We start from the raw sequence: 25,634 nt of genomic DNA on the forward strand, positions 1-25,634 counted from the left end.
GGCCAGGCAGGCGGCTGAGGACAAGCTGGGAGCCTCAGCAGCTAGGGAAGGGGCTAGAATAGTTCCCCAGGGTGTCTGCTGCAGCATCCGTACCTCTCGGGTTGACCACGTTTGAATCTGTACCAAACCAGGTGTATGAGGATTGGCGACTCGGTGGCAGTAATGGGCAGAATGAATAGTGGGGATCGTCCAGGGCTGGGGATATTCACTGGAGGGGTGTAGGGGATGTCAGAGCAGCAAGGGAGTCTGGACCATGGGAGAGGGCAGTTTGCAAATCATCAACCCCAAGTCTTGGAAGGAAGGAGAGGGGCCAGTGTAGATGAGAGGGGGATAACAGACCTCATGCCGTTGAGTGGCCAAAGGGCTCTGGGGGAGCGGTCAGCCTGAGGACATGAGTCCTTCGTGGAGGGTCATGGAGGGAGGATGCCAAGCGAAGAGCTTATCCTGACCAGGCAGGAGACAGCTCCCTGCCCGCCCCCGAGAGGCTGAGAAAGTAGGAAGAGTACTCAGAGAGGGTCAAGTTTCAATTAAGTCCAAGAAGAGAAGGGAAGATTGGAAAGCTGATATGGGATAAAAAGTAGCTTAGTTGTTCTAAAACAGAGCATAGCTGAAAGAGGTTGTTGGTGCAAATAAATCTTTTTTTTAAAAAAAAAGTCTGTGTTGGGTGGGTGTGTCGGGGCGGGGGGCAAAGGTGGCAGTGGTGATGGTTCCTTTTCCCCTTCAAAACCAGCAAATCAAAGACTATTAGTAAAATGTAGAAGTAGCTTAAATAACATGAATATTTTATGTTCGCTGTGTTATCTAGAAACCCAGCTGTTTGCTGACCATTAAAGGCAGACCGTTACAGACCTGGTAGTAAGTTATTTAAAATGGAAACTCTGAAAATACATTTGTTGAAAGATGTTTCATATCTTGAATTCTCCATTATGCATTTGGCCTCCTCAGAGAGAAGGAAATAACATTATGTACACACATCGTTAATTACTCATTAATCTGACATTTTGATGGCATTAAGCAACAAATATTAATTTGAGACTCAACATTGTGATTGTTTCTAAGATGTATGACATCTCCAAAAATATGAAACCTGAATTTCAAAATTACTTTCTTCAAAGACTGATTGTGGCAAAACTCATTATTAGAGCCTTCTGTACCTTAAATGCTTTAAACGAAACACTGCAATTTACAGAATTCATTACTGTGCACAACTAATTAGAACTTTAAAGGAAATCACAGTGGGGAATTAGACATTTTAAAGAGCATTTCCTTGAGCTGAAATGTTCTTCAGAATAAAGGTTGTTTTGCAGCAAACGAGGCACTTGAATTTTACATACGTATATAGACACGCGCTCTAAAGGGTAACATGTTTGACCAGCCGGGTTTGAAAATTGCTCTTGTTTTCCATGCAGACAAAAGGAAAAGCAACAAAGGCATTGAGAGAGGGACAAGACAGAAATGCAAATCAGATGTCCGTGGTGTCCTCGGAAGCCCAACAAAAAAACATAGACATATATAATTAGTTTCCAAAGCCAGCTTTACCCTAGGAAAAAAAAAATCTCATCTAAGAAAACAGCAGTGAGAGCTGTGTGAGTCCCAGGTGTATGGGTGATTACAGCAGAGAGCAGAAAAAGCCATGCTGTCGAGCTCAGCTGCCTCGATGCTACACAAATGTGTTTACAGAAAGAATATAAAATCGACCATGGATAACTCCCTCCTTTCCCCAAATTGATTAATTTTTCGACGTGCTGGCAGATTTCTACATGGACAGGGATGGAGTTTGAGAGATGAATGTGTAAATCAACAGCAGGTGGGAAGTTGAATTTGTCTGGCCCAGCTGCTGTTGCACACATTTCCTATTCTTTCTGGTTATCTCAGTCCAGCATCTGTCACTGAGCAGGACTCCCGGGCCTCTGTCATCCCAGGCCTGGGGATCCACACTGTGGCCTGTGTCTCCTGACAGCTCAGAGCCTCAGCTGAATAGCAAACAGCAAGAATGAGGAGCCCGTCGCTATTAGCAGAACCTGGCAGAGTGGAGCACGGTATTTCTTTGTGCTGCATTCTGATACTTCCTCTTCTCCTCCACCTTGAATTTGGCTACTGCATTATCTGGGCTCTTTCTACAATAGCTCCTTACTTGATAATAAGACTCTGATTCTCAAATGTGTTTTTTTGTTGTATTTTAATCTTGCTGATGGAACCCGGCAATAAAAACAATGACCTGCTTTCTTGCCCTTTAGATTAAGTCTTGAAGGAACAATGTATTTTCCGCACACTCCCGAAATCTCTGTGAAATTTAATCATCCAGCAGACCCACGGTTCGCAGCATTTCCTGACATCGTAGAGTTTCAGGGTTGGGCCTAACCTGTAGGGATGATCCTCTCGACTGTTCCAGTGGAGGATGAATCCATGCTCTGCCTCCCCCATCACGGACCACCCAGCTTCTATCTTGGGGTTGCTGAGCTTCGCCGTGATAATAACCAGACAAATGGCAGATGCTCTCTCTCAGCACTCCCCTAGTTGGGGCATGGCCCCAGAAATGCTTAGCCTACCTTTCTTGGATAATAGGGAGGGTTGCTATTTCTCCAAGACTTTCTTGAAAGATTGGTCAGACTTCCATCTTTCTTAGGGGCTTGCTTGGACAGATCTTATCTTCAAAATAAAATCACAATTACTTGGGTCATTTTAAAATGTTCTACAGAAAGTACTGACTGATCAGTGCTGGCAGGCAGGAAATCAGATTTTTGTTTGATATTTATTTTAAAGGAGACGGGCAAAATTGTTTTAAGTTTAGCTATAACACAGTTGTTCAGTGCTATTTTAGGGTATTAGCACTGAGCTATTTAGCTCATATTTTTTGTTTCATGTTTATTTTTTATATTCATAATTTGGGCAGTGGTTTCCTCTTTCATTCGTTTCCACTTAAAGTTTCCTTTTTTTAAGAATCTAATTTCTAATAAGCTGAAGTGGTTTAAGGAATTATTCTTTATTGTCCTGTCAGATTGCAGGAAACATCAGATACTGAACCTGTTCTCTCATTAGTCTGGTTTATGGCTGTACCGTCTCTGCATGCACGTGTATCTTCATGGCACTTAATTATTTTTCTCTCCCTAAACCTTACCTAAAATATTTTGAGGTTTCTTACACTACATTTGTTTTTTTGTATTCATTTTCTGCCCTTTGAGTAGAAAGAGAGGACAAAGTACTATTGTTTACAAATTCCTGGCAGATTTGGCTTCAGTAATCTCACTGTACGTTTTCAGTCAGAAAAGAGATAGTCGGAAAGAAAAAAAAGATAAAAAAAATACCAAATTATTTGGGGAAAAGAAATCAAAGTTGACCTGAATAGAGAATCACCCTTAGAAATGTGGAATGTTCAATTAAAACCTTGTTTAAAAGGCCAGAGAGATTTTAATCTGTCCAGGAAAAGGTTGTAATATGCAAATACAAAATTGTAGTGTCTTAGAGTTGGCACTTCTTTGGTAATAAAATCCCATGCAGCTTCTTCATGGGTACCTCAAGTAATGAGACATTCCTTGCTCTGATGACTAACATGTACTGAAGGCAGATTAGGAGCCAGGCACCGTCTTGGGTGTTGGGATGCAGCACTGCCCAGAACTAAGTCAGGGTAACAGTTCCTACTGTCGTGGAATTACATTTGAGCGGACTGCCTAGCAAGCTAAACTGTTTCAGGTCTGTTGCTCCTGTTACCTAGATCCTGTTTCTGCGTCTTCTGAAACTTGGGAGTTCAGAGTTTGGGTTTTCTTCAAGGCTTTCTGGTCTAGCCTCCTACCAGTGCCAGAAGGTTCTCTGGGGAAACCTGTGTGTTTCAGGTAAAACTGAACAGTCTTCCACATATGGACCAATAGAGTATAAAGACACCATTGTCTCCCCGTTTCTAGACACCAGAGCTGCCCCAGGGGAGGCAGCCTGAGATTGGGTGTCTTTTGTTAGCCATAGCACCCTGTTATCTGCCGTGAAGCTGGTGATCACCTGCAAACCTCAGTCTTCTCTCTGTACCATGGATCGCTTGGAGCCACATCTCCCACATCCTGTAATTGTGTATTAGATTTTTTGACCCAAAATGTAGGACTTTTTTTTTTCATTCCTCTCATTTGTATTTCATTACGGTTAAAACTGTCCCCTGTTGCAGCTCATTTTGAAATTTGAGTTCCAGATTATTTTCCCTAAACCTTTTTGATCGATTGCTTCACCCATAAACAACTTTTGAGTATTCACTTTCCATATAGGTATTATTTCATATTTTATAAATTAAATACATGTGAGCTAATATCTCAAGCCATAATACATACTTAGGGGAAGGTTCAGCTAGTGATGCAAATCCATATTTCAAAATCATTTTGATGATTTTAGGTTTTTTATTGGTTTCCAAGCAGATCTCATCAGATTGTTTTATCTGTAGCCTGTGGCCACCATACTGCTTACACCAGAATGGAAGAACAATCCACTCTACAATTTTCTTGTTGTTCACCTGTGCTTTCTTTATTAGTATTATCTTTAATCTGCAGTTCCTTTGTGGGAACATTTTTTCCCTCCTTAACCCAGCTGTCCTTTTCAGTAAGATTGGTTTAGTTGGAACTAGAGGATGTAATCCATAAATCCACTGAACAGAGCTCTGCTAAAATGGTTGTGTTAATGCAGTGAAAGAGAAAAAGCAGACACAAGAAGGACCTTTGGATACCTGTGGTTTCAGAAGCTCTCAGGCTTCTTATATACCTGACAGGTCATCAAGCCATCCTCTCAATACGGACCATGACAATATCACTGTCACTCAGTGCATTTAAAATATTAGTGAGGAGGTCTCCGTGAGAAATAGCTCTGATCTTGTCTTCCCACAACCCAGTGGACCATCTCACATACTACCCAGGGCTATCCTCATCCTACTTTTATGATCTCTCTGGTCTATCAGTTGTCTCTCTAAAATTGCATATTTTTGATAGCTCATCTGTAGGTGTTCATCCCAGTCTTACATAAAAGTAGAAAAACGATGAAGATGAGTTCTTGTAACACTTAAGACCTCTCTCTAAGTTGATAATAGTTCCATTAATCAACCCTCTTAAAGTACAGGTTTCTTTCTTTCTTTTTTTTTTTTTAAGATTTATTCATGAGAGATACAGAGAGAGGCAGAGCTATAGGCAGAGGGAGAAGCAGGCTGGAGAGCCTGATGCGGAACTAGATTCTGGGACCCTGGGATCATGACCTGAGCCAAAGGCAGACACTCAAACACTGGACCACCCAGGCATCCTAAAATACAGGTTTTAAACTAGATAGGAAAAAGCCTAATTGTTTTACAACATGCCTCTGATTTTTCCATGTTGGCCAGAAGACTACCACAAGACACTGTTGAGTGTTTTGATTCCAGCTACCCACATGATACCACTTACTGGGTCTCTTCTCAGTGGCGGCCTCAGTACTAGGCTCTTTACAAATGTCATTTTCTTTGATTCCCATGAGAAACCTATGGGATAGGATTTCTATTTCCTATCTTACAAAGTAGGAAGCTGAGAGATGCAAAAGGGTTAAAGTTGAGGGCACCTCTAAGTAGGGAAAAGGCAGGCTTTTTGACATCAGCATTTGCCATTAGGAAAACGCACTTGGGTGTGTCTCCCACATACTCCTCTAGAGTGAACAACAAAGTGGCTTCAGAAGATGTGGAAGCATGAGTTTTCCACTGCTGTTCTTTTAAGTGTGTAACACTTTACCCCCTTTCAAAAATTGGGACATCGGCACATCTGTAGTGTCCCAGTGCCTCCCTCTTCCCTTTGCCCAGTTCCCAGGAGCTGGATGCCAGCTTGTCCACAGTTACGCATGCATGGTTCTGGAACAACCAGGTGGAAGTTGTCTAAAGAAGTCAGATGCCTGTTTAAAGAAGTCAGATGCCCTCTTATTATACCCTCACCTGTCTCTGCTTTGTCTTCTTTTCTCTGCATTGACCTTGCTGGATGAAGAATCATTCTAGGAAGCAGATGTTTTTTCTGACACCTGTTACCTACCTTCTGCCCCAAACAGCATTCTCCACTCTGGGGAGTGCTGCTAAGTATATAAATTAAGGAATTTAAAGTTATTTTTCTGAAGTGATCTTTTAGTAATTTCCAACTTTTACTGTAAATTTTCAAACAAACCAAAAAAATTGAAAATATAGTACAATAGATACCTATATTTCAACCACTTTAATTCAAACTAATAACTCGCCGTATTTGCTTCTAACAAGAGTTGCAGGCATCTTGATGCCCTATTCCTGAATACGTCCTTACTGCATCTCTTAAAAATAAGGATGTTATCCCTAAAATAAGGTCATTATCTAACATAACTGCTGTGCCATTTTCATACATAAGAAAATTAACACTAATTCTCTAGTATCATGTAATACCCAGTGCAATTATCCTTCCAAAATGTATTCTACATTTCTTTCCCCAAACTAGAATTCAATTAAGTTTAATATATCACGTTTGGCCTTTATATCTAGATAGTTTTAGAGTTTAGATTTTTTGTTGTGAAACAGGCAGGAATAAAAGATCTGGATGATTTTTAAAAATATGTTTAAGTCCTATTTTACATGAACAGTGACTTTTCAGATTAAATAGACTATTGATTGGGTTGTTCCGGTGTTTTTTCACTTGGTAGTAAATGGCACCGGATATGTTAAAGTTGTAAAATATAGAAATCTCTAAAGTGTGCACATGAACCACATCTTAACAGAGTCAGTCTGTCATCTGGAAATGTACATGAGACACTTAGTACTTTGATGCTGTATGTGTGAAACCATCTCGTAAGCAAATAGTGCATCAAGGGTTTTGACTCAGCACTGATAATGGATTATAATAGATTGAAATTAAATATGATTTAAGTGACAGGAAAATGGTGCCAGCTAAGTAAATAATTGATTAATCATCCCCCAGTTAAATCTGGCAGGTTAAATTGCAAGGCTGGAATTGAATGCTTGGTAGAAGCTCCTCTCCACCTTTCAAACCAGATTAAACTTGTATTAAAGAAGAGAGAAAAGTCAGAAACTATCCGGAAAAAGGGCATGTCCCTTGCTGGGTCTTATTTGCAACATGATGTCATTGTATGTTCTTTGTGCTTATGGAAGCCATGGTAAGAAAAATGAAGATCCACACATTAAAAAGTAGATCCATGGTTGGGTGGAAATCAACAGATTAAGAAAGAAAGCAGATGACAGCACATCTTTCTTGTCTTCTCCTAAATTGTGGTGAGTTGAGTAGGGTCAGTATGACTTTGATGAATTAGGTTAGCATATAAAACTGGTTACCATGTATTCTGGTCACTATGTGGCTGCCACTGGACTCCTAGGTGGCCTTAGGCCAATCACTTAGCCTGCCATTTGTCTGTGTCTCCAGTGGCTCATCTGTAAATAAAAGGCTTGGATGGAGGATCTCTGAGGTGCCTTCTAGCTCTTCACATCTCAGAGTCTAATAGCTTGAAATCTCTATTAAAAGTAGTGTCGTTCTGCTTCCCTGTATAATTATAACTGGCCTTTGTCATGATGGCTCTATAGCATTGTAGTCTCCTACATGTTTCCTGAATTATCAAAAGGTGTCCTTAGTTTATATTAAATATGTGTGATTCTGTTTCACCTCTTACAGATGAGTAGTCTTCCCCTAACACTTAATTAGCTAGAATGTTTAATTAATAGAATAGTCCATTCTGGGTCCATGTAGAATAAGATGGATTTTGTTGTAATTAGAAAAATATTTACATGTTGAAAAATGGTAGAACAACTAATACAATACAGCTATTGCTTAATAATCCAAAATTCACGATAATTCAGCAATCTAAGAGTTAAAGAACTGACCTCACTCATCACCCAAGGCAATGTTGTATTGCATGGTTTTTAAAGTTTATTCATTTATTTGTTTAAGTAATCTCTACACCTAATGTGGAACATGAACTCCCAACTCCAAGATCAAGAGTCACATGCTCTTCTGATGGAGCCAGTGAGGTGCCCTTGTTGTGTTGCATTTTTTTTTAAATTTTTATTTATTTGTGATAGTCACAGAGAGAGAGAGAGAGAATGAGGCAGAGACACAGGCAGAGGGAGAAGCAGGCTCCATGCACCGGGAGCCCGACGTGGGATTCGATCCCGGGTCTCCAGGATCGCGCCCTGGGCCAAAGGCAGGCGCCAAACCGCTGCGCCACCCAGGGATCCCTGTTGTGTTGCATTTTAAAGATTGGTTCAGTGTTTGTGTTTTACCAGGTCAGCAGAGTATGTCCTATACAACCTTTAACAATTTCTTAGAATTTTTAAGCTATGTTTCATCCTCCATAAAATAGAAATAGTGTTTATGTCAAAGAGTAGTAAGAATAGAAAGAAATCGCGTAGGTGTAGTGTCTGCTGTGTAACAGGTATTGACACATGTTAATGATCATAGACATTGTAATATCACTGAGTCCCTAGCAATTTCCTTTCAAGTAGAGGGTCCTCCAACCCATGTGCTCGATGAAGAACAAGACTTATGACATGATGTCTATCATCTTTGTCTCACAACATTGGATTGACTTTGTGACATTTCACTATCTAACTCAAAACCCAAGAAAGGTAGATACCTTCTTTATTGTCAAAAATATGAATACTAAAGTTCCATGAATATTCTGTCTAGGAAAGATTGAAACTCATTCATCAACTCTTCATTTTCCTGGCCCCAAGAATACCAATAGTAGTTGCCTTAGCTTCAGAGGTAAACATATAATTATCATGAACAAAGAATCCACAAAACAGACCTTTATTATAAAATGTGGTGATTATTCTTTATATTTGAACGTGGGCCACATCAAAGTGTATTTCCCTAACCATAAACACTATAAATGGCAAAAACCTGATAAAATTCAGGAATCATGCCCAAGACTAACATTACAATATAATCACTTCTAATTTTACAAAAGATGATAAGTGATTTAGCATTTGTTTCTGTAATAGTTGAGAGAAAAAGAACTCGACTCTTCAACTCAATTTTTTCCCCCCAGAAACTTGAAAATGTCCTTAACTATGTTATTGAAGACAACTCCAACACTGACAGTAGAAGTGTGGACATCATTACTCCGTTGGTTCCTTCCCCTTCTTTTTAAAGACCTGCTGCCCATTGTTTTCTTAATTGCTTTACAAATGGAAAAAGGCTAGCTTTTAATATTTTCCAAGTCCACATAAAGAAAGGTCTCTATGTTTGCTTCATGTGTATGTTAATTGAGGTCAAAATGGCATTACCCTTTTGTGACTAGGAGCATAGAGTCCCACCCCCTCATCCCATCCCCACTCCCCACCTCACCCTCTTAGAATCAGGGCTAGAAGTGGTAAGAGTTTGTGGTTAATTTAGGCACACATATAAGGAAACACAGTGGCCCACAGCCCTCTGGAGGCAGTATGTTCTGCACCAGCTTTAGGATTCATCCAGACACAAGCATGGGCAAAAACATTGACTCTGGTGACAATCCTTTTTTGGTTGGAAAATGTCAGTGTCTTTGGTTTTAATCAAAATTCTCATAATCTGGTTTAACGATGCCATAAAGGCCTTGGTTTACTCTGCCCCAGGTGAATGAAAATATTTGCTGTGAAAAATAGGTTATTAGTTTTATAGCCCTACCCACTTCAATGCCTCTATCAAGAATATGAGAAGAGGTATTAAATATCAATTTTTAATAAAATTATTGACATCATTGGGGAGCTTTATAACACTTGACATTTGCTTTCAGTGTTGGGGGAAGAAGGAGAAAGTAAATTGATTTGGTATTTATTTCCTAGGTTGGAGTGTGACAAGTTACTTTAAACATAAAATATGTGTGCTGCCTTTGAATGCAGTGAGCAGAATGGGTTGTTGGTTCTGAAAATGAACATAAATTTGAGAATAAAATGGGTAATGTGGTCATGATAATAATGTAATTCGATTGCTAAATGAACCCATTTTATTATATTCATCATCAGATTCCTATTGCCACCTAGACACCCTTCGAAATTGATAGAAAGTGACATTGGGACCCAGAAAACACAGACCACTGGTGAAAATACAGATCACTGAATGAAAGTTAACTTCTTGTCATTAGTATGCTCTTCGTATCACTTCTGCTGCTGGAGTTAAAAAACAACTCTCAGAAAAACCTCTTTGAACGTGGGACTTCCTTGCTGAGAGTATCTGTCCATTATTCACTAGAATTTGCTTCTTGTTGGTAATGATATTGAGATTTGGGGGCAGGGCAGTGATGGGGTTGGTGGCAATGTTTGGTGGGTCCGGGCAGATGTTGGACTGGATGAGGTGCCATGAAAGCTTGGTGGGACAGAGGAAAGCCGGGAGTCCAGAGGCACCACTCTTCCTTCTTTGCAACTCAAGGTCTGGTTTAATCTCTAAATAATCTGTGCAGTAGGGTTCGTAATATAATGTGATAAATGTTAGGCTTGTATCATTAAAAAAAAGTGCTTATTACAATGTCAACTCTCCAGGGGCACTTGGGTGGTTCTGTCACTTAAGTGTCTGACTCTTGATTTCAGCTCAGGTCCTGATCTCAGGGTTGTGAGATCGAGCCCTGCATTGGGCTCCAGCTGGATGTGGAGCCTGCTTGAGATTCTCTCTCTCTCTCTCTCTCTCTCTCTCTTCCTCTGCTCCTCTACCTGCTAAAAAATAAGTATGTAAATAGATTTAAAATGTCAGCTCTCTACTACCATTTGTCACTGGCCTCTAAAGAGAACTGCTCCTAGAAAACATGAGATCCCTTTTCCTGAAGCTATGTCTCCAGTCAACACGTTTCCTAGTTGAGCCATCAGATTCTACCTACCATACCTCTTGGAAAATGCTGGTTGCTGTCATGACCGCTTGCATTTTCAGGAAAAGGCCTACAAAGCTTGTACAAAGGCCAGCTGAAATACAGTTCATTTTATCTACTGAAACCATGTGCAACAGACTGTCTGGCTTCTTTTTTCTTGCCTTACTAAAGATGATGCCAGCTTATTTACCCCAGCAGTGTTCTTAATGTAGATGTTAAACTGTGCGATAGATTTTAAAATGAATTTTTAATTACTTTCTGCTATTCTGAGCTCATTGCAATCAGCAGCCATCTTGCTTGAGGATAAAACAAAACAAAACCAGCTAGCTCATGGGAGGAGCAAAGGCCTGCAGAGAAAAGCTTTTGCAGGAATGGGGTACAGAAGCCCATTGTCAGCAGCAGCTGCTGGACGCCTCTCCTGAGCACAGGCCCAACTGCCAGAGGGTTCCGGAGGCTTTGAGTTTTCTACTGCTGGTTCCTCCTCTTTAATGAGGTCACCTCTCCGCACAGTAGGTGGGATGACTCTGCTAATGGGAGATTCGGAAATGCAGATTGCAATTACAGTCTTTGTTTCCAGATAGCTCCCATAGTTTCCAAACAGCCCAAGGAACTAGAAACGGGGACAGCTCCTCTACAAATTCTAAACAGCTAGATAGGACATGTCCTTTATCTATTATCATCCCAGTGCCTGACACTGTTTGGTGCTGCTTCTTAGGAGCAGAGAAGGGGGGTGAATGGGAACAACACTGGCCAGGAGTTCACATAGTGACGTTTAAACCTATGTCATGTACAGTTTCACATAGTCGGGGTAAGTCACGTTATCCACGCTATGCCAAAGGAAAATCCACGGATCGGGAGGGTTGAAGTGTCCTGTCCTGTGGCCATCTCTCTAGGCTCCATCATCTACAAAATGAGAATAACACCATCGTACCTACCTGTGCCACTGGGAGAATTGTGTCTGTGGAAATGCTTTGAAAATGGATAAATCTTCTACACATATAATGCCTCGTAATCCTTAGACCTAAGTATTTATTTCTGTGAGTACCACACAGAGAATGGAAGAAATAAACATCTTTGAACCCTCCTATCGTTTTCCTTGCTGGAATCTGAGAGGAGGAGCCTAAGGTAGGGACCACGGAGCCCTGGGTGCGGCTCTCCTCTGCCACCGCCACTGCAATCTTGGCGGCGGGGCCTGGATCACTGTGCCCGCGTCTCCATGACAACAGGCAGCCGCTCTGCTCCCGCTGGCCAGATCCAGAGCCTGGACCAGCGCTGGCCTGCTTCTTTTTTGTTGGTTGGTTTGGCTTTTGTTTCGGAGGTTTTCTTGTTTTGTTTCACTTTGTTTTGATTAACCAGACCACATTCCGTGTCTCCTTTGGATTTGCCATTGTCTTAATTCCTGAATATTTCTTGGATCTGATTTGTAAACCAGCAATTCTCTTCTGCCCAGATAGTTCCTCTTAGCAAGACAGGATAGAGTATAGAGCACCAAGCAAGACTCTGCTTGAATTCCAGCCCAAGGATCATGAAGGGGGCATTCATCTGAATGAAAATACTTGCCAGGGGTTGGCCAGGAGATGGAGGCTCTGACCAAATGCGTTTGTGTATCTCCCGATCTCCGACTTCATTAATGCATACCTGCCCGCATGTATGTTTTCATCAGGCACCTTTGTAGGTCCTTTTTTTGAGCATGCTCCCTTGGTCCTCACAGCAGCTGTGGGTGGAGGGCATCCATTTGCCTATGTACAAAATGAAGACACTGCAAAGTCACTGAAAAGGTGCTTTGCCGCAGTGCAAGGGCTCTTTGACTCCTGTGCTGCTTCCCTGTGTAGTTGTACCGATGGGTCCGTTCCTTCTGTTCAAAGAGATTCATGGTAAATGAGATCAAACAGAAGAAGCCAGAGGGTGACCATCTCATCTCCACTTTTGGCTGAGAACCTCAGCATTCTAGCTCCTTTCTAAGAGAACCATGTAATAGCCAAATTGAGGCATAACTTTCTGGTCTTCAAGAGCAGATGGGCCACTCAGGGCCTGAGCCTGTACTGTCTCCTGATCAAGAATCCCAGAAGTCTTTTTGAGTGTCTGGATTACTTTAGATGGGAGCCAGGATGTCCACTGGATGCCACATGGGCCCTGCCAAGGTGGGAGCTCTTTTCCAAGACCACGGGTGTGCAGCCCCACAGTTTAGCCAAAGATATGCCCTCCTGCTTTGGTGGGGGCGGCCAGTGTGCTGCTGCACAGAACAGTGACACAGTGAAAGATCATGTCCAGGAAGGATGACTCTGAATGCCATAGCAAGATCGATTTTAAGGAGGAGATTGGACTTTGAGAAATCAACTTAGAAGACCATGAAAATAGTTGAGGTGAGGGAGGATAATGTCAGATTGAGGACAGGGCCCCAGGGAATGGAAGAGGATGGATCCATGGACATTGTAACTGGATTGAGGAGATGTGAAGCCTGCTGCAAGGGTTTGGAACCGAGTAATGTAATGTAGCTTAGAAGTCCTCTGGATCTCCACGATCTCTGCCTTGCCCTACTCTCAGTAAAAGTGCTGTACTTCACATATTAGCAACTGAGATAGACTTATTTTTTGTATATTCGCTTTATAGTGCTTCATTTAATTACTCATATCGTTACCATATTGCTTTCTGCTACTTTCCACTGCAGATGGATTAGCTAAGCTTTGTTTCTCAGCCAGAGAACTAACTGAATTACTATTTATAATGCAGTTTCTATGGAAAATGAATTATAAATTTCAAACAGCCTTGCAAATAGAATTTTGGAAGGCAGACAGAGTTGCAGACTTCTTTTATTGCATTTTATTTGAAAAGGAGATATTCTGGTAGTAGATGTGGAACCAAGTCTCAGAAGAAAGGTGAGGTTGAGAAGTCTATATTTGGGGTTCGTTTGCATACAAGTCAGAATTTAAAAGGATGGACATGATTGAAAGTAGGGAGTGGGAAAGCTTGAGGCAGCAGTGTACACCATTTGTTCAGCTAGTTTAGTACTGAAAGACAATACAAGGTCTGTTTCATTTAAAATAAAAAAAATGTGAAGCTGAATCAACTTTGCTATGGTAAAAATTAATTGAAAAAATGTGAAAGTAAATCACTGTTTCAGAAAGGAGCAATTTGAATGAATATATCTCAAGTTGTGAAAATATGAATTAAGATCTCAAGCAATGTAAATATACTCTTGAGGAGAAAATGGATTGAGTTATATGTAGTAGTTTCAATTGATTTAAAATCAATCAATTTGGCTGCAGCAAATGAACGGTGGCATGTGTGGCCCTGTCTGGAGGGAAGCTGAATGAGTTACTGGGGAGTTCATGAGCTAGGATACCGGCCTGCTCACTTGCTATTTCTTGTTGAGAGTATCATTTAGAACCCAAGTTGCTACATTGGTGACAACTCAGCAGGTGTTTATGAAGCATCTTTGTAGGCCAGTACCATTCTAAGCTTGGGGAAGATTAAGAAGCATAAGACTCTTTCCCTGCCATTCAGAAATCTGTCATTCAGTTGAGGGAACCGGACTGACACACGTAAGTCAATTAGAGCACATAAGGGATAAAGAGTGCTCTGTTCACAAACTGTTGGTACTTATGTGTAGAAGCAAAGCCAGGTAGGGTACTGGCGCTCCTCACTGAGACATCACCAGCCACATGGACTTTCTGAGATGAAGGCTCAAGAATAAAGGCTATGACATGCCTCTAGCTGGCTCCTAAATCAAAGACCCAAACCTTAAATATACAAAGGGTAATGGACTTAGCCTGAAAAGCCAACTGAAACCAAATTGAAAGAAATATAGAGTCCAAGTGAGAAACTCTCATAAAAGATAGACCACAGCTGAGGACCCCTTAACAATTTGCAAAAGCCACGGCCCAGTCAGGCAGTACATGTGGGAGCTCCAGAGAAAGAAAATATAGCCAAATCGAATTGACCATCTTCATGATCCTGAAAACATTCCTTGTAAATGAGGATGTACTCTCTGCTGGGGAGGCTGAAAGTGACTCGTCGATTGGATATGGTTAGGAGACGTTCCACTGCTTGACAAATTCAGTGAATTTTTCATTTTTAAGCCAGCGTGGCAGTGGGGAGAAAAAGTTATAGAATTACCTGACTGGGGCACAGTTTCTGAGACCCCCCCACACTCAGCCTGCTCTTGAATAAAGTTGAAGTAATGGGAAAAAAGGAAATCTATATCATTGTCTTCCACTTCTGCCATCAGTGTTCATGGCAAGCTCTTTATGCAGGCGCAAGGTTTTGCTGGAAGATGCAAGCCCACACTGGCAGCCGTTAGTTTACTCAGCTCTGTCACTCTCATTGGTCACGGTGATCTATTCTTATCCCCAGGGAGCAGTGAGTGTGCAACTAGATCCCATGAGCCTGCCAGCCTGGAGCCTTATTGGGCTCAGCAGCTGACTTGCGAAGGATGGAAACTGGATGTTGGAAGGCAACCATAAAGCATAAGGATCCTCAGCAGGGCTGCAGGCTCAGGGAGTGGGAAGTGAGGGGGACAGAGAAGATGCATGCACTGGGTATTTGGGCACCCCTAACTCTGGGCAAAAGACTCCTGGAACATGCTGCCTTCCAGTGGAGGTACACACTAAAAGTAGATCATCTAAATGCAGATTTGGAGTGGGTTGAACAGAAAGAGAAGACATTGTTGGAAGCAGCCAGAAATTTTGGCATCTTCTAACTGAGCGGTAGGGAAGCATCCTTCACTTGTGACTGAAGACAGCAAAGTTGCTATCTGAGGTTCAGGGTCAGAGCTCAGATGTTCCTGCTTGATGTATCCCACGTGTGGGGTGGCGGGCGGGTCCTGCTTGGCAAATAAAATCCAAGTGTAAAGGCTGCAGAAATCTTGGTGTGGACTGGCTGCGCTGCCACCGTACTGCACTTGTGCATCTTTGCTGTTGGCATTATGGTTTCCATTTCTTTTTTTAACAAAGGGGAACTGTAACTGCCACACATGTCTTCTCCAAGCTAACATATGAAACAAGTCAGCGTAACATGTTCTAAAAATATTCATGTAACAGCCAGAAATGCATATTTGCAGCGTGCTCTCCACCAGAGCACTTTGCCTTGGCAGGCAAGCACTTACCTGTACATGATTTTGCTCTTCATGTACCAGACCCATCTGCAGCCAAGTGGATTTGCTTTAGCCTGTGTTGTTTGTGACACTGGCTCTTAGTTATAGTGACATGGAACATTTGCAGCTTCTATTTATTCATGCAGCCAAACAAACTGTATTGGACACCATTGCTACTAGGTACTGAACAGAAAAGATTAAAAAAGTGTTTGTCACTCCCTTGAGGAATTTACAATATAGCAAGGAGACAGGCAAATAAACAAATAATTGACATGTAGTGTGACATAGTCTAGATGGAAACCATCATGCTCAGTAGGAGCTTGAAAGAGGATTTTAAGGATCTGGGAGGAATTTGTTGTGGAGAGTACATTTTGCAGTCTAGGAGCTCGTGAGGAAGACTGCAAGGAAGAAAAGCGTGTGTGCAGAGGCAGCAGTGATCTGAAGCAGCACGGTGGGAGGGAGGGAGCTGTAAGCAACTCAGCGTGCCCAGGACAGGGCTCGTGCATGTGCAGTGATTGGAGACAGAGACACAACGAACCCATCAAGGTCCTATAGCCCATATTAGGAGCTTTTGCTTGGCAGTGGCATTAGTTGGGATAGCAAACCATTGCAAAGTGTTAAGAAAGGAAGGGGCACCATCAGATTCCTGCTTTATGAAGATGACTCTGATAGAAGTGAGAAGAATGATTTATAGAGAGTCGAGCCAGAAGCAGGGAAACCAGAGAGATTCAGTTGCTGGTCCTCCTGGTGAGCTCTGCAAGAGCTCAAACTCCAGCAGTAGAGTGATTTGAAGGAAAGGTTAGATGGAAGAGATGTTTAAGGAGAAGTGACAGGATGCATTTGCTGGGGTGGGAGGGTGTGTGTTAGGGGTGTGACCAAGAAGAGGTCTCTTGGGATTCTGGATGGGACATCTGAGTAGATGATGACATCATTAAGCATATGAGTGAAAAAGTAGGTCTGTGAAAGCTAATGAGTTTGGTTAGAGATGGACTTTGAGGTGGAAATTTAAAGTGCTCAGGGGTATGTGTGAGTCTGGGGCTAAGAAGAAGAGCCTGAGCTCAGCATGTACATTTAGGGGTGTGTCTTGAGTGTGCAGGTGGCAGGGAGGGTAACGGAGGGTGATGATCACAGAATAGAGTGGAAAAAACACAGGTGACAGTGGGTTGAGTGCTGGCTATGTGCTAGCCATGCGACATTGGGAAAGTTGTTTAATTAACCACATTGAGCTTACTTTCTCACACATTAAATGGGAACAACTTATAAACTATTAATTCAACAAATATTTATTGAGTTCCTACCATGTGTTTGGACCTTAGAATACAAATGTGAAGAAAACAGACATGGTGCGTGTGCTGAGCTAACCTGCAGCCCTTTCTTTCATAGGGGGTGCAGATGTTACACAAACAGTTGCCTGAATAATTTTTAGGGTAAATGTGGAGAAGAATGGCATGAGATCATGAATTTAAGAAGCTGGCCCAAAGATGTAACACAGAACAGGTCCTCCACAGCACCAGGAGTAATAGTGTGTGTTACACTTCTCATGGAATGATGCCAATAGTCTCCAGTTTCCAGTGAGTTGAGAAACAAGTGAGAGGTGAGAAATTTGCAATAATGAACAAAGATTACCATTTCAAAAGTTTGTTCAGAGAACTCATAATTTAGAGGATGGCGTACAGAGAAAATTAGTTGTTGAAGAAAAGTTTGGGGTTTTCAACATGGATTACGTGACCATCTTGACAAGCCAAGTGGAAGGACCTGGTAGAGAGGATGAAGTTATAGGAAATAGGGAGAGGGGTCTATCAGGAGATAGGGAGAGGGGAAGAAACCTGCAAGAGAAGCATGGAAAGAGGATTAAATGAGGTAATGGATTACCAAATGCTTGGCATGGTGGCAGCACATGCTGGGTACTTCAGCCATCGTGTTGAGTATGTCTGTGAGCATGTGTACATACACATGAATGTTTATCATATACTTGTAGATGCACACGTGTCTATGTCTGTCCCTGCTGTGCACACAAGTAAAAGTTTTAATGGTGGGGATTGAGGAGGGAAGTTGAAGTTCAACCCTGTTGGCCTCACTTCTCTTTGTAGAGAAGGAGGTAAGGCATCTGCTGAGAGATGGGTCAGAGTTCATGAGGAAAAATGGTTAATGTGGCCTCTATAGGAATGAAAGAAAGAAGAAAGTTGATCCAGAGAGGGATCGCTGAATGATGCTGAGGATCCCGTGAAGGTTGGAGGGCATGTGTTCTAGACAGAGCTGGGGCATGTCCTCCAGCAAGCCCCATTTACCTCTGTCCTGGCTCGTGTCAGCCTTTGCGGTTGGCTGTGTGGCTGTGGTGTAACAAGCAGTGAGAGAGGGAAGGGTACTAGGAGGACAGTAAGTGAGGTGCTGGACCACAGGGTTGGGCCAAACAGGGAAGTCAGAGCTTGGTAGAACCAGATGAAGGGTTACACCAGATGGCTCCGTAAGATCCAAGGGTGAGCGTAGTGGGTATTGGCAGTGCAGAGGAACTGGAAGAAGGATAGAAAGGGGTCATTAGGCAGCCATGTATTGGAATCACAATCTTCAGAAGAAAAACAGACTTAGCTTGTGACGTAGATAAGGAGTTGCTGAAGGAGAACGGAGATGATGGTCAGATCATGGAGGCTGGTCCTCCCCAACACTAATGAACTGAAACCTCTTCCTCCAAGGGCACTGTGGTCTCTCATTGCCAAGTTAAATGCCCCTTTCTCCAGTCTCCAAATTTTTGACCGCTCTTAGCATTCTTCACTGCTGACCACCACCTTCCTCATGCTCCATCCGTGGTAGGCGTCTGGCATGCCTCCTCCTCATTCTCCTTCCCCACAATCCCTCTACTGGCTCCCCCTCTCTGCACCCAGCCTGCCAGTGGACATGTTCCCTTAAGATTCCTCTGGACTGTCTCCACCTCCACCATCAGAGTCACTCCCTGGCAGGGTAATCGTGACACACGGGCCTGAAATAGGGACGCGGTGGTGGGAATAGGGATAGATGTGGAGGGTTATTTCAGAGCTTAGGACGAAAGTCAACAGCAGCCAGCAACTGGGAGTAACATGTACAAAGGAGATGGAAACAGGATAAAGGATGATTGAAATGCTGAGGCTTCCTGAGGGGTAGACAGGAACAGGAAGAGAGGACGTAGGGGTGAAGGAGAGGGAGATAATGCCTCTGCGTGGAGCGTACTGGGTTTGGGTTGCCAGCTGCCCATTCAGACGAGATGTATAAAACATAGGTAGAAATTTAAAATGGTGCTTTAAAGAAAGAGAGAAACATGCTAGAAAAACATATTTGAGAGTTCGTGACAGTGAGCTGTGTGGATGACTCACTAAGGAGAGGAAGATCATCCCAACTGGGAACAAGCAGGGAGGGAGGAGGGCCGCGATGAGAACTAACCCTCGGGAACCCCCCATGTCTACGGGTGAGGGGAAGAGGCCCTGGAAACAGACGGTCTCCCTGAAGTGAGCGGGAGAAGGCAAGACAGAGAAAGGGAGAGAAGGCAGTGTCTTGAGGTCTAGGGAAGACTCTGGAGGAAGGAAAGACTAGACTGTTCATGGCTCAGTGGAAGGAGAAAATAGGAGAGAAAGAGAGTTCACAAGCAAAGAACTGCCTGTTGGATTGGGCAGAGGTCAAAGACAGTACAGCCTGCGTCATTGTCCCCTGAGAACAAGAGCAGATGGAAGAGAACAAGGAATACATGGCGAAGGGGGAGATGTTAGGGTAGAGGAACATAGTGGCCCAGGGTCTTCAGTAAGACAGAAACAGCTTCTCCAGAGACAGATGGAAGGTGTGGAGCAGATGCCCGGGGAGTGGGAAGAGGCATCGGTCGGATGTGGAGGGGAGGGCCTGGGCAGAAGCAGAACCACCACAGGCCCTTGTTTGTCCAAGACTGTCATGACTTGTGCCTGGTGTCTCTGCATATGGAACCCCTTTTCACCTGTCATCAGTCCAGATTAGAAGACACATGGCAAGGTTACCCCATAGAGAAGCGATGAAGATGAAAAGACAAAAGAGAATCCCCTGATCAGGAAAACAAAAAGAATATGACCCACTTGTATATCCCGCTTAGAAACCTGAAGCATACAGCCCTTGAATTTAAGCTGTCGGGTCCTGGCGAGCAATAGGGCCAGGTCACCTTAGCATCAAAACTCAGCTGACACTTGATTGCCGAGCAGATGTCCACAACCAATCTGAAAATGTTCCCAGTTTTAGATTCACGGCAAACAAACCAAATAAATGATAATGTTGTGTTCACGTTGATTCTGTTTGGAGCAGTTGCCAGTGCGTGCTTCCATCCTCTTGCTGACCCCCTCTTTGTTGGTTTGCAATACTCCTGCTAGTCAGACATGTAGAGCCGTTGCTTTGTTTGGAAGTCTGCTTCTAAACCTGGGTGGCTCAGTCGGTTAAGCGTCTGCCTTCAGCTCAGGTCATGATCCTGGGTCTTGGGATCAAGCCCCACGTCGGGCTTCCTGCCCAGCGGGGAGTCTGCTTCTCCCTCTCCCTTTGCCTCTTCCCTCCTTCATGCTCTCTCTCTCTCTCTCTCTTTCTGATAAATAGATAAAATCTTAACAACAACAAAAACAAAAGAACAAAAAAATCCCCAAACACCGTCTTTATACACTCAAAACTAATATGATACTATCTGTTAACTAACTGGAATTTTTAAAAAACTTAAAAATCTAAATAAAATAAAAACTGCTGTCTGGCTCATCAGCTCTTAATCTCTTAGGGCTCCAGCTCCTTGACACTTCTGAAAATTACTACACTCCCTGAAGCTCTTTTATTTATCTTGGCTGCATGAATCAATACTTATGGTAATAAAGCCTAGATTTAAAAATTAAATATTTATTTATTAACTCACTTAAAAGTAGCAGACAGAAGTCTTTATGCATTATCATAAGGAATCTGTTACATGAAGATCACTAATTTTTCCACACACACATAAAAAATGAGAAGACCAGCATTGTTTGACATTTTTGCAAATCTCTTTAAGATCTGCCTTAATGAAAGACAGCTGGATTCTCATAGCTGTGTTAATCTGTTGTATATACTATTCTCGTTTGAAGTATATGAAGAAAATCTAGCTTCACACAGATATATAGAGGAATATTTTTGATAGATTTCTGGGATATTTGTGGATATTCTTTAACATTATATCAAAACTTGACAAGTGGCAGTTTCTTAAAGTTCATTGCAATGTGGGATATGAAATCATATCAAATTAGTTTTTTCACCCTATTTCATTAAAATCCATTGGTTTGTCTGGCACTTTGAGTATATCATTTACTCATGCATGATTTTGTAATATCTTTTGGGCATTTAAAAGATGCTGGCTCACTGAGTTATGCAGACCTTCCAAATATTGACACATTTTATTATATAATACTTTAAAATTACTTATGATGATATCACCAGGATTTCATCAGAGGAGTCTTTAGTATTGGAAAGCTGCTAACTTACCTTAGTGGATACAGGTTTCTAAAATGCTAATTTTCACTTGAAAGCTTGAATTTTATCATTGGCCACAAATACTGCCAAATATATTCATAAAATAACAGGCTCACTTCATTTATCTTTATAAAAGATTTATTTATTTATTTTAGAGAGTGCATATGGATTTGGGGAGGGGCAAGGAAGTGGGAGAGAGAATCTGAAACAGACTCCCTGCTGAGCGCAGAGCTCAGTCTCAGAACCCTGAGATCATGACCTGAGCTGAAATCATGAGTAGGACACTCAACCGGCTGAGCCACCCAGGTGTCCCTTACTTCATTTATTTTCAAGAAAAGCCTTCCAAATACCCAAGTCCAAGTAGCCTTAGTTTGTCTGTCAATACTAATTTCAAGTAAAAATGATGATCCATGAAAAATAGGGTAGTTGAGCTCACAGCGGATTTGTGCAAATGTTTTTTCCTCAAGCAACCGTCACCTCGGTATCCAGCAGAGGTACCCTATACCTATTTGCCATTTTGTACACAGAATATTAAGATGTGTAGTGCTGTTTCATACCTCTTTCCCTTGTCCCTAGCTATATCCCTACTATGGTAAGGCAATCCGTGTGTATTCTATATTACCTTGATTGCTTCTTAAAATGATCTCTTTAGGGGTGCCTGGGTGGCTCAGTCGGTTAAGCGTCTGCCTTTGGCTCGGGTCATGATCCTGGGGTCCTAGGATGGAGCCCCGTCTCTGGCTCCAGCTCAGCAGAGACTTTGCTCCTCCCCCTGCCCATCTTGTGCTCTCTCGGCTCTCTGTGTCTGTCTCTCTCTCAGATAAATAAATAAAATCTTAAAAAAAAATCTCTTTAAGTTATGGTTCTACTGGCCAAATTAGAATCCTCCAGGGGCCATAGGTCAGGCTTTTGATTACTTCTCAGTACTTAGCCTTTTGTGCCTAGATGTGTTAGGTGAACAGAATCATGACTGTTGAGTGGACATGAGATGAATGAAAGTGATGAGAGCCTCTCCTGTTCATTGAGTTAATTATGGTCATTCAGGGCATATTTCTGCTGAATTGAATTAACAGGACGAGTACCATCACCCAAAATAGTAAACGTCTAAATGGTTTTATTTATCTCAAAGAGCAAGTTTGTATTTGGAGTATGTTTCTTCAATAATAACTAGCAACACACCATTTTTAACAATAGTTACCTCTGGAGACCAAAGCCACCAGTTGAAAACTAAAACTCACCAACTCTTTTAATGTAAGTTGGGATTTTTTTTTTTTTAGGTAAAGCATGGGTCTTTATTGAATAGAGTGATATTTATTTAATTTTTCCAAATAATGTATAGAAGCCAGTGGGAGCCCCATAAGATTAAGGCTCTCATATAATCAATGGATTGATGCAGCTTATTTGTAAAATGTAACAGGGTAACTTAAAAACTTGCTTTAGTATATTTTCTCAAATTGGTGGTCAGGAATGTTGGCAGTTTACAGATAAAAGTTATAATCTATGTTTCATATATTTAAATTTGATATATTTCTTAAACGTTTATCTAAAAGTTAACTTCTTAGGTGTGTAAGGCATCAGTTAGAAATAACATAATGCTTAATGCTTGGAAAATATACAATTACAGAAGCATAGTGTCTATTTTCACTCACCCATCCAGTACCATACCCCTGAGCATCTACCTTACATCTGGGTGAAATGTACTTGATGCTGTGAAGAAAACAGAACAGTGTGCGGTGTGAACTTTACAGTTAATAACTTAACTGTTCTTTCAGACTTTCTCTGTATATGTAAACATATCTGTTATGTAGAGTTATTTTTACTGAATGTACTTCAAAAGAAAAAATCTGGTTGACGCTTTTAGTAATCTGATTTTTAAGATATTTCAAATTCCCGGTAACAGTCATCATTTGTAATTCATTACTGCATGTTACTTCTTCCTTCCCACCATGCAAGACACACACCCCACCTATAGTGGCTAAGACCTTGAGACAGAGCCATGAGTACCCAATGCCAGGAGACACTGTGGTCAGTGAGAAGGCTCTGGTTTGCAGCTGATGATATTTCTATCAGCCCCTGGGGTCACGCATGGGGGTAGACTCTGCTGAGTTCCATCAGGCAGTCTTAGAACACCCAGCTTAGTAACTCAGCCTTGGACAATTTCTTACCACATTGGAGTTGAAAGTGTGAATGTGGTCATGGATGGAGCTAAATTGCGTTTCAGAGAATAAGATCTCAACTCCTCTTTAGTTCTCTTGCACCCTGGATTACCAACTGCCTCAGTTTCCATGGGACTGTTCCGGTTGTAAGACATGAAGTCTGAGGGCCCCTTTTATATGGTTCAATCTTCCTGGCACTGGTACAGTATCCCAAATCTTGCACAGTGAGCGTGAACTTGGAACCATAGAGGGTTGCAGGAATTATGAAAGGATCAGACACAACTGGTGTTAGTGATCTTCAATGCAGAGAAACTCCACAGACATTTCTGCCCCTGAGCTGGTTTTATTTTCTGACAACAGCAGCCGATGCAAAGCCTCAACCCACTTGGCATTCAGAATTTTTTTTTTGTTGGAAACGGCTTGTGTTATTGTGCCAGTGGTTGCCCTAGGTGCTCATCATGAGCACTTAAAATGATTGCTTTTGCAGTTGCAGATGGCTGTCCCAGCTCCAAACAAAGAGGGTCACGGAGGGTTCTGCTTATATAGGGCGGTTTCTGGAAGGAATGCCCTACGGATTGTACCATGAGGCACACTAGACTTTGCTGACCCAGGGAATTTTTACAAGGTTAAATCAACCATAAATTCTGTCTGGGCATTGTCTGCTTCCAGGACTGTTCCTCTTAAGGGCTTTTCTGAAAGTTTGGATTAAGCTATACGTTCTTAGCCATTGGGTTACCAGACTCTCGTGTCTTATGTATGTACCTACACAAGTTCCATGGCGGGAACACACAGGCAGTCCGGCAGGTGTCTTCTGCCTTGACTTTCATCTCACAGACAAGCAGCTAAAGGGCAAGATTGGCGAATTACACTTGATCTTGGTCTTTACACACCGTCTGTGTTAGAAAATAAAAATCTATGAGAAAAGAGGGCAAGGAGTTAAAGGAGCCCCCAAATAGACAGTCATTTTGATCTTCTAAAGTAAAGACTATATACATTCTAGGGGCTCTCTTTGTCAGTTTTTAAACTCTTAATTCAAAATGTTTTATTTCTTGCTTCGGAATGTTTATTCCTTCCCCTATCCCTATATGGCATTTTAAAGTTGGGGGCATCTTTCCATAGAGTCAGAATCCCTTGTTTTTCTTGCTGTTACTGCTAAAGCCCATGCTGGAGTGTGTTCCCACTGCCAAGCATGCAGTTGAGTTATCAAAAATATCTAGGCTTCCTTATCTTAATTCTGTTATCCTCTTTGGACAGCTCATTTCTGAGACTGAGTAATGTTGTAATGAGTTTAAAGCCCTTTAAAAAAAAACATTTAGTGCATTTATTAATAGATAAACATGCATAAAATGTATCTACCTACTGAGTGTGGTATGTATGGTAGACTCATAAAGAAGGTCACCATGCTTCCCAGTTAAGCAAGAGAATGTAGCAAAAGAAACCATTTGTTTGACTTTCCCCCTCCTCTCTTGCCCCATCCTTCAACAGAAACTGGAGTCTCTTGATGTTAGTCAGCTTGTGGCTGAACCAACGGGGGAAGAGGGTGGAGAGGCAAGCCATGGGGTTGGGCTCCATATAGGAGCCCGGCTTCTTCAGTCTTCTGCGCCAGGGACCAGCTGGTCACATTATCCTTCCCCTGAACTGATCTTTTCCCTGAAACCTTGGCTTGGATCGCTTCCTGCAAACAACGTGTAATCTGCATGTATGCCAGGTAAACTGCTGTTCGAGATATTTTCAGAAATCAAGAGTGTTATGCTAGGAAGTCAGGATCATCTAAGTCAAACAAACAAACATGCAGTTGTGGGGTTTTATTTTCAGTGCGATCTGTGATTGTGAGTTGTAGCTCCTCAGGGAGGAGGAGCAGCCTGAGATGGTTGTGGTGTGTTACGAGGCAATTGCTAAAGGAAATGGGTCCAGATTCCTACTGTAATTTAGCCTTTGCAAACAGAGCTAAAAATACCAAAACATGATATTACAGCAACCGCTTTATCTACTTGGTTTCCAGTCATTTGAAGCATATCCCTTGTTTTGTCATGTGTTTGTTAAAAAACAAAATCCCAGCACAGGCTGGATGGCCCTGTGCTGCACACAGGAGCGGAGGTGCGTGCATGACAAGTGGCCCTCACTGGCTGCTCATGGGGAGG

The 25,634-nt window shown here is 42.2% G+C and overlaps 1 protein-coding gene across 19 annotated transcripts in view; it reads left to right on the forward strand.

Moving 5' to 3' along the window:
- NCAM1 (neural cell adhesion molecule 1) overlaps positions 1-25,634 on the forward strand; it is a 295,457-nt gene that overhangs the window by 169,269 nt on the left and 100,554 nt on the right. The window contains exon 1 of one of the 19 annotated variants that reach the window (XM_077893535.1): positions 25,180-25,201. The exons of the other annotated variants lie outside the window; for them this stretch is intronic. Coding sequence (XP_077749661.1) covers positions 25,195-25,201 — 7 coding nt within the window. The 5' untranslated portion in view covers positions 25,180-25,194. Of the gene's footprint in view, positions 1-25,179; positions 25,202-25,634 lie in introns of those variants that run through there. 19 annotated transcript variants of the gene reach the window in all.

This window comes from Canis aureus, chromosome 3 (genome assembly GCF_053574225.1).
Source record: "Canis aureus isolate CA01 chromosome 3, VMU_Caureus_v.1.0, whole genome shotgun sequence".
Taxonomy (NCBI): Eukaryota; Metazoa; Chordata; class Mammalia; order Carnivora; family Canidae; genus Canis; species Canis aureus.